The sequence below is a fragment of the Neurospora tetraspora genome (assembly GCF_033439725.1).
Source record: "Neurospora tetraspora strain CBS 560.94 chromosome Unknown B0H65scaffold_1, whole genome shotgun sequence".
NCBI classification, from domain to species: Eukaryota; Fungi; Ascomycota; class Sordariomycetes; order Sordariales; family Sordariaceae; genus Neurospora; species Neurospora tetraspora.
In genome coordinates, this window is record NW_026944383.1 from 1,129,276 (window position 1) to 1,141,796 (window position 12,521).

The window sequence follows — 12,521 nt, forward strand, 5'->3', positions numbered from 1 at the left end:
ATTCTCTTCCTTCTCTCGAGTCTCGTCGGGCAGCGCGGCGGTCTCACCTTGCTGCCTGTGCCTGTGCCTGTGCCTGTGCCTGTGCCATCTTTATCCGGGCTTGCCCGACTCCGACTTTGTAGAGAAAACCCTTAAACCCTCTTCTTCTACTCAATGTTTATACGTAGTGAGTCATTGTACGGCGTCGTCGCCATAAGGCTACACCTCTCTGGGTAGGTAGGTTTTCTCCGGGTCTCACCTAGGCCAGGTCCGAGTCTGACTTGAGAGCAGGCAGGGCAATATTATGACATCAACCATGCTCGCGTCCTCTATCGAAAGGTGAGAACACACACACACCCCCTTCGGAAATAACGTCGTGGTTGGTGGGCTATTGCATCATAATAGATTCTTGCGAGCCGCCACACAGAGGGACAAATAACAGAGCGCTGCTTGCTGTTGGTGGCATTAGGGTCGGAAATATACATGAATGACAACCTATCTAGCTAGGCCTAGCAGGGCAAAGTAGAGGTGGAGGGAGAGACATGGGCATCGTGAATTGTTACGTGCGTGGTCCTTGGAAAAAAGAACAGACGAGAAACAAAAAGGAAATTGACGAAAAAAAAAAAACAGTAAGTAGCAGGGCACTACTGCTGCTCTCCTCGGGAGCGAACACGGCGGGAGGGCATTCGTTGTCGACAAGTTCGAAATCCCAGCTTTGCGCGAAAAAAAGATCGCAAACGTGCAACCGAGTCGAATGCGGGACCTCTTCGTAGACCGGGGGTAGGTAGGTACGACGCACTGAAGAGACCCTACACTATCGATGGGACCAGTTGAGCTACCTATGTAAGTAGTCCCAAGGAGATCCTGCTAACTCCCGTCGGCCTGGACTTGGTCGCTTATCAAGCATGGGCAAGCGCGGCGACGCAGGTGGTGGTCCACGGCAGCCGATTTCGTCCGATGGAACATGTGGTTGAGTTTTATGCGGCATTGGCAGGCACCTACTTCGCTACTTGTATATGACCGACGGGACGGTAGGACTGAATGATAGAGGGACCGCTGGAAGCTAGAGGTATTTAGATACCTATCTTACAGCTACTCATAACTAGGGATTATCGGTTGACACAAAGCTCAAGTGGAGGATAGGGTAGAATGTGCTTTTCCTAAGGTAACGTCCGGAGGAACGTGATTCAATGGTGTGCGTGTGCTTTGAGTGTCGTATATCATCATGGTAAAAATAATACTCGAATCAACAGGTACCTAACTATTTTGGCTAACGAGTGTGCAAGATTACCTCTAGGTCCTCTCACCATCAGGTCTGAAGAAACTTCTTTCCCTCTTTGCCCAGCTGGGAGAGCCTCGGAGTCAGCATCCGGATCATTTCCAGACCCGGGACTGTGAGTGCCCATACAAAAATCAACAAACACCCTACCTCTACCTACTACCGAGAGCCGCATTCTCACCTCCCTCCACCCATACAAATTCCATCCAGAAAAAGGAAACACAAGAAATAAAAAAGGACATGGGAAAAGCAATCCATGAGACTCAACTGTTGCAGCTCGGAGCCATTGCAAGTAATTGCAAAACACACCCACCCACCTGCGTCTGAGCAGTGAGCACATGTTTCAACACGCAGCTGTATCCGGAGATAAGGTGTTGTATATTATCTCTCAGGGCCCTCAGCTTCTCGGCGTTTGGCTTTGGAGTTTGGGGGCTTGTGATGCGCCTCATTCGTCATCATCATCCAGGCCTGTCAAGTAGGTATCATAGTGGTGAGCAAGTGGGACATGTGGTGGGGGGGTTAAGTGGTAGGGTAGAAATGGTAGGTAGTAGACAGGTTTAGGCGAAGAGGAAGGCTGGAAAGAACGGAATACGGATATTAAAGATGATGTTTGATGGGTCGCTCGCTCGCTTTGTGGTTGATGAAGGGGTAGAATTCTCGTTCTACTTGTCTCCATCGCCATTATTATGGATTGAGAGAGACGGCGGAATGGAACCTAATGCAGCAAGCAGGCAAAGGCAGGTATGGATATGAAGCAAGTGATGGTATCTTCAGGCCTTCTTCTATCCTGACGAGCATCAGAGCCTCCTGATTCAGCCTCACACATACAATCCCCCAGCTCCTGTCTGTAATGGCTTTCCTCTCTAGAAAGTAACCTTGTCCGGTCTCGCTGTGAGAGACTGAGAAACTGAGAAACTGTTGCAACCAGAACAAGGCAATCCTCCGTTTTTTGTTGTTTCGAACAAAACCCGGAGCTGAGGTATCAGCAGTGTCAATGTCCGTGTCAGTGTCAGTTCAGTGTCTTTCCTCACTAGTCTAGTCTCTGCGGTCTCGGGGAGGAGGGTAGGACACTGACACTCTGTGACACCACGACAAGATCCATAGCGATGTCAACCCTCAGTCCCTAACAATGGTTGTTGAAAGCCTACCACGACTATGTCATGGTCGTGGTGCCCTTTGTGATGTTGTCGCCCTCACCACCTATTTAGTCATTCCGTCATCGGTGGCTAAGGTACGTAGATTTGGCTTGACTGACACCTTCCCCGGGGCTTCCCATACACTTTTGTATCTGTAGATCCAGCAGATGAGCGATGCCTTGAAGGGCTTTGGTGTAGCCTGATTTCCTGTTGCCTGTCACTTGTCAGTCATTCAGGTTTGTGCACCCTGTAAGCTTTGAAAGGAAAGAGTTCCGCGGTGGAATACAAGGGACCCCTTCCACTTCCCCTTTCCTACCCCCTTCCAATATCTACATAGATTAGGCACAAAAAAGTACGTGAGCTAAGAAAGGTAATCATCACCGGGAGAAATTCTATGGAACCCAGAAGGAATTGTATACTACCGCACAGGCCCTGCTGTCTGCGGCCGTTTGGTAACAGCCTACCTGCGTGTGACATGTAAGCAGGTAGGTATTCGGAGAGTTTCCCCCCAACATGGAAGTTTAGACGAAAATGCCATCTCTTGACATTCAGGGGCTGCAGAAAGATAGACAGAGAGACAGACAGACAGGAAATGGGACTTCGGCAATGAAAGGCAAGTACATGAGGTATTTCTGTCGTGTATACAATGACAATACCGGTAGGGCAAACTATAGGTCCTCGGAGTGGATGTTTTTGACAAGATGCTCATGCAAAAGGGTCTTGTTGCATAGTTATCGACTCAAATTTCTCGATTATCGCCAGAATAAAGCTCTTGCAGGCGGCGTAGAAGTGGCTTTCAAGGTAGGTAGCCGTCGTGTTGTTCCATATGAGGGCGTCGGAAGGGTGTTGAGATGCAGGTCCTGCCGAACTATATTGAACTGCCAACCCTGCGGTAGATGGACGCTTAACAACAGTATCAGCACGTGGGAGTTGCGCCCACCAGGGCGAGATGCGTTTCTCCTCCACCAAGGGCATCGGCAAGTCCAAGCAATCTATTGACTTCCTTTCAGTCAAGAAACAGAAAGCGTAAGCGGCGGCCTCGGCATTGTCATAGTGGCTTTCTTGTATGAGCTCAGAAAGGTTCAGGCGAGGGTGATAGCCGCAAATTTAGCCTGTGGTCAAGGAGTTTAGAGACACTGTGTTTCGGAGGAGACAGAGAGCCGCTTGGCATATTTACACATGTGTTTCTTGATGGAGGGCAAGTTTGATTTCCCAGGCTGTGTCATCGGAACAATACCAAGGCACTGCAGTCATGCTATTCATGATAGCAGCCAAACAGGACCATTATGGCTCCTGAGTAGTGATAGTCCCTGCAGAGTGCCGATGAAAGTCCTCTCCAGTTGGCTGTGGGCTCTCACGCAACACTTGCTCGAAACGGAGGACTGGAGAAGAAGTTTGTGAGACATGGCTTCACAATACCCATTGATTGCCCGTTCTCAGAAGGTCCTTGTTGAGGGCCCGGGGAACAGGAGGCGTAGTCCGGCACCACAACTCAATCCAGCAGTCCGAACAGTAGCTGTAATTCTCGATCCATTATCCGAGATCATTGCGGGGTGTTTTCGTGATTCTGCGAGCATCCGTCTGCCCGCCTTTGCTCATGAAGGACCATGTGGTGGTGTCAAGGCTGTGGAGTACAACGGAAATCTCGAGTTTCGCACTTGAAGCCCTCATCTCCGTTCTCGTATGAGTGAATTGAAGTCTTTCCCTTCCTATTTGCTTTCTTTTTCTTGAAGGATTTGGAGAACTTGAAAGTTGTGCAGGGTACCCAAGCACTTGGTCAAGGGCCTGTGCATGTCTCGTGTGTTCTGGAACTTCCAAAACTCTCTGAGGGAAGGTCAAACTCCACGGCGCGCAAGATAGGATGAGGTTGATATGGGCACAAAGACCCATTACCCTGGGAATTACCTTCTTGCTTTGTCAAGGAGAAATACAACCCGGTTGAGTGGGCGTCAGCTCATCGGATCTCCAGCCAATTGGCGGGGCCGGTTGAAGGGCGGCAGAGATCTGAAACAACAAAGCAGGAACAGGAAAAGCGCATCTGGGGCCGAGTGTTCCTCTCTCCAACTCGGGCAAGGTTGGATAGGGGTTCAAAATGCGAACACGACCTCCAACTACGGGGAACGGGGGAAGGGTCCACAGAACGGACCCATACGTATCTGACTCCGGATCGTCGAAATCGAACGAGTGTGAGGATACCGGTTCATGCGGAATTGCCATGTCGATGGGGATGAGAGGTTGTTGTAGACATGATGCGGAAAAGGGACGGGTAGGTAGATGCTGTTGATCTCGGAGATTTTGTGGACCATCGATTGATGGCGGTCATTGAAGGTGTGAGATGGGTGGCCGTCTAGTGAAGATAATTGAAAGTACTTACCCAGGGTTAATAGAGCGGGTTGGATGAATGCAAGTACACCCAAGCGAAATGCGGGGAAGTGATCCCTCGATAAGTAATGTGCTGATGACTGTGAATTGACAATCATCACAACATGAAGTGGAAGGTGGTTCATGGACTTGAGTTCAAAATAGACAGAAATGATGTCGAAACAAGTCCCATAAATGGCTGTGGTAGTCCTCGTGAATGTCGGATATGTATAATGATTATTTTGAGGGCAGAAGCATCCGAGCATCTTAGAAAGCTGACTGCATGCTTCAAGCGATGCAGTGCAGCATGTGGACGCGCGGCGCATATCCTGGATGCGAAAAAAAAAAAAGTCAATCAGACCTGATGTCGTCGTAAGATGGAAGGCGCGAAAGTCAAGAACCTTAGCCCCACTTTCCTTTCAGGCGTCCATTCCCACGGGTCCTTCGCCTTTTTATTGTATATGAATCTTGGTACGCACGTACACGGCTTTTGATGCCTGGTATTTTCCGCTGCAGATCAATCGCAAGCTTTACTCGTCTGGGCTAGAAACGCCCTTGGGCGACCCCAGGCTTTGCCTACCACTCACCAAGACCGACGCATATGCCATAGCGGTGGCCTTGGGATATTGAAAGGTGGGTTTCACGGATATCACCGCAGCAACAAGCGGAAAGATATCAAGAACAAAAGTCACCCATTTGAGTGGTGGGGACTGGGGAGAGATCGAAATTGGCGCCGTTTCAGCGTGGAATGGGGCACCGATGTGGTGCGGGTGTTTGCAAAACCCTGTCATTTTTAAGCGTGCCCCTGTCTTCCCTTTAACGGCGAGAATGTATCTTTTCACATGCACACAGGTTGTGGCCAATCAATTGTCCCGATTGCCTGCAGGATACCGCTTGACGCATGATGCTACTTCAAAAGCTCGAATACTGTTAGCGTTCGCAACCTGTCTTGGCGGACTTCTTAGCTGGCAAGCCAAGGCGCTAAGTACTTCTAGTACTTGTGGGAACGCTGAAAATGATACGTTTGCGCCGTTAGTAAGGGATGCCCCTCGTGCCCCTGTCCACTTCCGACACGCCGCGGAGAGCCCCACTTCTTCCTGCAGGTACCAGATTGGCTGGATTGGATGACGACGACCGGGATCAGGAAACAACCACAACTGCCCAGGCTCGTGGAGCAGCAAAAGGCAGGAACCACCTCGGGCCAGCAAGGGCCAACCCCGCGCCGCTGTTACATACTGAGGTGGTGTCCTGCGATGCGCTGAAGATCGAGTCGAGAACGAGTCCGCCCAGTAGGCCGCGTCGGAGAGAGTCTGTGGAGTGTCTGGGTCAGGTCGTCTCATGAAAATGCGCACAAGCGAACGGGACAGGCCAAAGACGGAGCGTCATCCGCCTCGCCCAGACACATGGGACGAACGGTGAGCGTTTCTTAGCACCTTCGGGAAGACGAACCAATTACCGCCCCCGGGTGAGCAGCTTCTGTTGCATCTGAAAGTCCATGTCTGGGGGATTCACCCTGGGATCAGAATACCTTCCTTTGTCAGGTAGGTTGCTGTCGACCACTCCCATCCGTTCCCTCGCTGACGACGGCCTAGAACTTGCATCCTGTGTGTGATACCCGCGCTCCTGCCGGGCGAAAATGGTCATCCAACGCAACTGAATCTTTTACAGAAAGCTACACATGTGCGGCCATGACAAATGACGGACAATCTCTCACAATCAACGCCAGATGAGCAGACGGGCATTGTAGTATATGAGCCTTCTTTGCCCCAGGCCTTAGACCTAGTTGCTACATTTGACGGGCTTCCTGGCTTCCTGGCTACTCGACGGCTTGTGTGTGCCGATGACGGTTCTCGCGACTACGTGCCTTGTGTGATGCCCGACATTGCATTTCCCATATTGTTGATGAAGAGGATCACACTCGGTGGATCATCATATCATTGCCGTCACTTGTCTACACTGTCAAACTGATCACTGGTGACGTCTGTCCCATTTTGCGACCAAATTAACGCCCCGCAAGGTACCTTGTACCCCCCTCGAACCCGTGCCTGAAATCCGAAAAACCAGCGGCGGTTTGATCAAGCTGAGGGGGTCGATTCGGACGAGTAGTCAAACGGCCAGGACCAACTTGCTGGGATTTGGTCACCGCGGTCACTGCCAAGCCCTCGCTTTACCCTAACAAACGACGGCGCTCCTTCCATCTTACTGTAACCCAGGGTCCCGTTCGTTAGCTCCGTCGCCTTGCCGGGGGTTGACGTGGTAACAGTCGATCCACCCTTCCAGTTCCCGCCTTCGTTACTACCACCTCCGCAACCCGTCTCTTTTCTTCTGCCTGCGTACCCTTCCATTCTCTTAAAACCCCGCCTTCTCTTCTTTTCTCTCTCACGAGAACTTCATCAGGCTCAGCTTGTTCGGCGCTCGTCAACCAACTTTCGTTCACTCCTTTGAACCCACCGGCCTGGTATTTGCCCGCCTTACATTCCTTTCCCCCCTCCACGCTCTTTTTTGGACAACGGCGTTGTCCTCTAAAACCTCCATCTCACCTTGATCCGACCTCGACCTCGTGGACCCCGATCGAGACAGACTGCCAAGCAACCCGTCTCTGTCACCTTCTCGGAAAAAGAGAAACCAGCCGGCTGTTCGATTTCCGACAACCGACCCAGTTCTTGTCTCACCCACAGCTCACTTGAGCACACGATCACAATCGACGTCCTTGAAGGATATCGATTATCGGTAACAGCAGCGCTGCCACCAGCTGGATCTGACTACATAACCCCCCGGATATTCCATCCATCAAATAACCTCGTCAACAACATCGACTACAACTCAAGGTACGTGACTGTTCAGCCCTATCATACCCACCTTGTTCTCTGTTTGGTGGTTCACCCCTCGTTCATCCCATGGCGCACAACTACTTTGTTCTCGCAAACAAAGGCGGTCCCGCGTGATGACCCGTACCCGAGTAAAGGGTCTTGCATGGATGATTGCACTTTTCGTTGAATTTTCCAATCTTCATCCTCTTCAACAACTTTGCGAACATCGCAACTGTCGATCCTTAACCTTCACTTCACCACGATCCTTATTTCTTCTTTTTGTCTGGGCCGTTAAATTTGTCCCAACATTCTCTTACACTCATCTAACTTCATATCACCACAGACTCACAATCCTCTCTCCAAGCGATTTTCAATCTGCAAAAATGAAGAGCTCTCTGATTCTCGCCGCTTCTGGCGCTCTCATGGCCTCGGCCAGCCCCGTTCTCCAGGACAGACGCCTCCACCTCACCACCTTGGTTGTTGAGGAGTGGGTTACCGTTACCGTCATTGCGCCAGACATGCCTGTTGCTACCGCGAACGCCTTCAAGTTTCTCCAACACGGCCCCGGCCGCCCGGTGTTTTCTCCGCATCCTCAGGAAGCTTCCACGACCACGGTCCAGCCGACTAGCCAGGCTCCCGCTCCCGTGCCGACCCCTTCTTCCAGCAGCATTGTCGTCGCTGCCCCGCCCCCTGCTCCGGAGACTACCTCGTCTACCGTCATCATTGTTCCGGTTAGCTCCAGCACTCAGCAGCCCGCGCCGACTACTGCGCCTGCCGTCGTTGCTGCACCTCCTGCTGCCACTAGCACCCAGCAGGAACCTGCTACTACCAAGGTCGACTCTCCTGCGGCCCCTAGCGCCCCTAGCAGTAGCGACTACGCCAGTACCCTTCTCTATCACCACAACATCCACCGCAGCAACCACTCTGCTGGTGCTATGACTTGGGGAGAGACCTATGCCCAGTACGCTCAGGAAGCTGCGGCCGGATGCAAGTTCCAGCACGACCTGTAAGATATTCTCTGACCATATTTTTGATTTTCATCGTACTGACAAACCACAAGGACTCCCGGCGGTGGTGGTTACGGTCAAAACATTGCCATGTGGGGCTCTACCAACAAGCAGACCGTCCAAGATGTCGGCGCTGTCAAAGCCGGTGCTCAGGCCACAACTAACATGTGGTATAACGGGGAGCTTCCCCTTTGGCCTGCCTCCGACTATGGCAAGGCGAACCCGGACATGTCTAACTTCGAGAGCTGGGGCCATTTCTCTCAGCTCGTTTGGAAGGAGTCTCAGCAGCTTGGCTGCTATACCCAGTTCTGCCCCCAGGGTACCATGAGCCCGGATATGGACGCCTGGTACACTGTCTGCAACTATTATCCTGCCGGTAAGTTTGATTTATCCAAGAGCAACTTACAGTCACTAACACTCTTCCCAGGCAACATGGGCGGTGGCTACGGCACGAACGTTGCGCCTCCTCTCAGCGAGGCTCGCATTGTTGCTTAAACACACCCCGAAGACTCGCATCTTCGTAGGCGGGGGTAATACTATGGGCTCCTTCGCTCTGGCTACACCGTGGCCCCCGCCAAAGCTCCCCTTGGAGTAGGGTGTGCACATGTACACAGATCCCCATTAGCGACATCTTTGTTTCGATTTACTTCCCATACGCCTGGAGCGCGCAAACCTTGATCGGTTTTCCTCTACTAGGAGGTCTGTATCTACATCGGCAGTTGCGCAAACCAGCATGCATCGTCCAGCCATGGCAACGTTGAAACGCCATATATCTGGACTCTTACGACGACATGACATTTCGGTTTCAAAGAGAAATCAAAGACCACCAAAAGGCTATCACGGGAAACATTTGGAGACAAAGCGACCGGTATAATGGTGGTATCGGCATTATTTTCTTTCTTTGGGCGTTGAATGTTATTGGCTGGCTGCGTCAGCTGGCTGTAACATTCTTCTTTACCCTGGTTCACTTCTTGAACATTGACCTTTCCATGTTGTACGTAAGAAAGCTTCGATTCTTCTTTGAATCTTTTGGACGTCGGATATCTTCCGCTCGTCTGTTTGGCTTGGAGTTTTACCTTCGTCATTGTCAGAGGTTTACTCAAGCCCGAAGGTATTTCTGTGGAGGATTGCTTGGTTTGGTAGATGTTGTTGTGCATGGTGCGCTTGCATGTTGGTCTCGGGGCAACCTGACCACGGCGTCGCTGAAGGCATCATGGGTTTCTCGGAGCCAGGACCAAAAGGTCCTCATCCAGTACACATAGACACCAATACAGACCAAGTTCACATAACATATTGATTGCCCAAGTAGCCCTGGGAATGATTCGTAAGGTATGATTCTTTATAAACAAGTTTCACTTCGACCCTGAACGCCCGCCCGCAGCCTGCCCCTCTGCTCTATAGGTAACGAAGTTACCCTCAACCATTTTTTCTTTTCCTTTTCCTCGTCTCATAGTCCCTTAGGCCCAAACCATCAGTCATATCATAGAGTAACCATTTCGTTTCATTCCTCTTCTCATCCCAACTGCCCAACTGTGCCCGTTCTATGGTCCAAAAAGAGAAGCCTTTCTAGGTAGGCGCTTAGGTTCTTTTCAGGTATATGTAATAACGAAGGGTAAAGGGAACCCTTTCTTTCTTCTCGTGCTTCCAATGAGTGCCTGCTTCTCCCCTATCCGGTGCGTAGCAACCAAGAGAGAAGTCGGCCATTCCACTACCCGGACGTTCATCAAGGAACGTTCGACGACTAGGATGACACGACGACAACGATGACATCGACATCTACCACACCCTATCTTTTTTATGCGGAGCCTCTTCACTCAACCTGCTTCTCACACCCAATCCGACCGAGCAGTTCCTTCCGATCGCTATGTCCAGGGAGACTCACGCCCGTGGCCGTCACCCCGCCAACGCCGGCGCCGCCGCGTCTTCTCTCCGCCCAGTTCTTGAGGTCGAGCTCATCAACGCCAACCTCCTCCGCCAGCGCGTGAGCCTCCTCGTAGACAAACTCGGACTCCTCCTCATCATCCTCCGCATCAACATCCTCACAGCCCTCATCATCACTGCGCGTATCATCGGCTCCCTCGCCCTTGAGCACGCGCATGGCTACGCGGATGATGAGCGAGAACCACATGATGGTTAGGGCTTGCAAGAAGAGCAGCATCGAGAGGAAGGTCCACTTGACCGTGTCGTCATAGCACACCGGTCCGTCGGATTTCCAGAGCGGCTCGAGCAGGTAGAGAACGCCTTTATCGGCGGGCGGCTGGTAGGGACCAGTAAAGTTGCCGGAATGACCGGAGAAGCAGCCGTACGGAATGATGGCGGTCGTGTGCACGTAGACGGAGTAGCAGACCGTGAGAAACAAAACATGGCGAGCGACGAACCAGGAGACCATGAAGACGACGAACATGTAGTCGCAGGCGGTGGAGTGGCCGAGGTATTTGAGGCACTTGGCGAGCTGGGAATGGGAAATGGTGTTAGTACCTGTGATGCGCTTGTTGGCGGTAGAGAGGGGGAGAAACGTACCGGAAGGAACAAGTCCACAACGTCCATCAAGACCAGAATAAGGTTGCCCACACGGGTGTGGCCATATCTGTAAGAGGCGTAGATAAGGCAGATGGTAATGATGTGATGGGTAAACATCTGCCAGTGGTCCTTTCTGCGCTCCTCAATGTTGATGACAATAATCTGCTGCAGCCAAAAGGCAAGCTGGGCAAGCATGTATCCCTTCATGAGACCGGCGAGCTCGCGGTTGGGCCAGTTCGTCCAGAGCTCTCGGAGGTTGAAGAAGTGCGGTGATTGGCAGTAGATATACTATATAATAAAAAAAGCATGGCTTGTCAGTCTCAAAACTTGCTTGTGTTCACCCGCGCCGCGCCGGAAAGAAACGACGGACGGCGGCAACGGGGCGACGATCGAGAGGCGCCATGGCATGGCAAGGGGAAATAAACATACGAGACCGAGAGTCCAGAAGAAGCTGTAGTAGATCAGGAGCCAAGCCTGTTCGCTAAACCTGGTGATGTCCTTCCTCTTGGTAATACCCTTGGACTTTGCGTACGGCGCGAACAAGTATTCCAATGTGGCGGCGCGGAGGCCGGTAAACAGGATGATGCAGAAGAAGATGAGGAAGCCGTCATCCTTGCCGAGTCCATATTGTCCGGTCGTTGGGTTGTAGTACGAGAGCGTAAAGTACTTTCCGGTGTGGGAGCGGGCGCGAGGCATACATCCATGGGCGAGGAAGAGGAGAGCGAGGAGGTTGAAAGCGAAGCCTGGATAAAGCAGAGAGAAGTTAGTATTTTGCTGGCTAGACGGTTGTCTTGAGTTTCTAAAGGGAAATATGTTCACATACCGATCTGGTTCTCAACGAACCAGCGCGTCAGCTGCTTCAGAGGGCCCTCGCCCTTCCTTTTGACGCGACGAACAAGAACGATGTTTTCGTTGCGCTGCATGTAGAGGGGACCATTCATATTCTTGGGGTTGCCAGACTTCTCGCGTTTGACAGTCCTTCGCTGAGGTGGGAGAGCTGCGCTGTTACTGCTGGTGACTCCGGAGGAGGGAACGGAGGATGTCGCGGTATTCCGCCTCACTCGCGGGTCGGGGCCATTGCTGGAGCTCTGGGTATGGGAATCGCCCATGATCAAGCTTGGAGCTGGCGACGGCGCGCCAATTGGTTCGTAAACAACTGAAGAGCAGTGGACTGATGAGGCCTGAAAGCGAAGGCGGCGGTGGAGCTGGCTGGGCGCAGCTTTCAGAAGCTCAACGATGGAGTAGATTCGACGGGATTCTTGGTGACGGATACAGCACAGGCCGGGGAAGGGCTGAGTCGAGTGGTCGAGTCCGCAAGGTGGGCGACCAGAGGGCAGAACTGGATCCAGAGACGCGGGCAGAGGAGGGGATTCCCTGTTCTGTCGAAGAACTATGCGCCGTGTTGCACAATGGGATAGCGAATGCGATA

At 52.0% G+C, this 12,521-nt stretch overlaps 4 protein-coding genes across 4 annotated transcripts; 2 read left to right on the plus strand and 2 right to left on the minus strand.

Moving 5' to 3' along the window:
- Nucleotides 1-2,985: 2,985 nt before the first annotated feature.
- B0H65DRAFT_11230 (uncharacterized protein) lies at nucleotides 2,986-5,209 on the minus strand. Its single transcript, XM_062820593.1, has 2 exons — nucleotides 4,769-5,209; nucleotides 2,986-3,386 (listed from the first exon to the last, which is right to left on the minus strand). The coding sequence occupies exons 1-2, from the start codon at nucleotides 5,079-5,081 to the stop codon at nucleotides 3,100-3,102; spliced, it is 600 nt and encodes a 199-aa protein (XP_062685774.1). The 5' UTR covers nucleotides 5,082-5,209; the 3' UTR covers nucleotides 2,986-3,099.
- Nucleotides 5,210-7,948: 2,739 nt separating this feature from the next.
- Nucleotides 7,949-9,067, plus strand: B0H65DRAFT_437754 (CAP domain-containing protein; the record flags this gene model as incomplete). The annotated part of the gene is made up of 3 exons (XM_062825330.1): nucleotides 7,949-8,571; nucleotides 8,626-8,948; nucleotides 9,000-9,067. 3 exons carry the CDS (start codon nucleotides 7,949-7,951, stop codon nucleotides 9,065-9,067), a joined length of 1,014 nt encoding a protein of 337 aa, XP_062685775.1.
- On the plus strand, nucleotides 9,022-9,867 carry B0H65DRAFT_11296 (uncharacterized protein). Its single transcript, XM_062820603.1, has one exon. The coding sequence runs from the start codon at nucleotides 9,364-9,366 to the stop codon at nucleotides 9,832-9,834; it is 471 nt and encodes a 156-aa protein (XP_062685776.1). The 5' UTR covers nucleotides 9,022-9,363; the 3' UTR covers nucleotides 9,835-9,867.
- Nucleotides 9,868-10,382: 515 nt separating this feature from the next.
- On the minus strand, nucleotides 10,383-12,201 carry B0H65DRAFT_414162 (TLC domain-containing protein; the record flags this gene model as incomplete). Its single annotated transcript, XM_062823892.1, has 4 exons — nucleotides 10,383-11,024; nucleotides 11,093-11,380; nucleotides 11,522-11,835; nucleotides 11,916-12,201. 4 exons carry the CDS (start codon nucleotides 12,199-12,201, stop codon nucleotides 10,383-10,385), a joined length of 1,530 nt encoding a protein of 509 aa, XP_062685777.1.
- Nucleotides 12,202-12,521: the final 320 nt, after the last annotated feature.

Bases quoted from the DNA above. Each gene is read 5' to 3' on its own strand.
- B0H65DRAFT_11230 (XM_062820593.1), bottom strand. From the start codon at position 5,081: ATGCGCCGCGCGTCCACATGCTGCACTGCATCGCTTGAAGCATGCAGT. The intron at 3,387-4,768 runs GTAAGTACTTTC...GGAAGTCAATAG, and splicing joins ACCCGCTCTATTAACCCTGG to ATTGCTTGGACTTGCCGATG.
- B0H65DRAFT_11296 (XM_062820603.1), top strand. From the start codon at position 9,364: ATGACATTTCGGTTTCAAAGAGAAATCAAAGACCACCAAAAGGCTATC.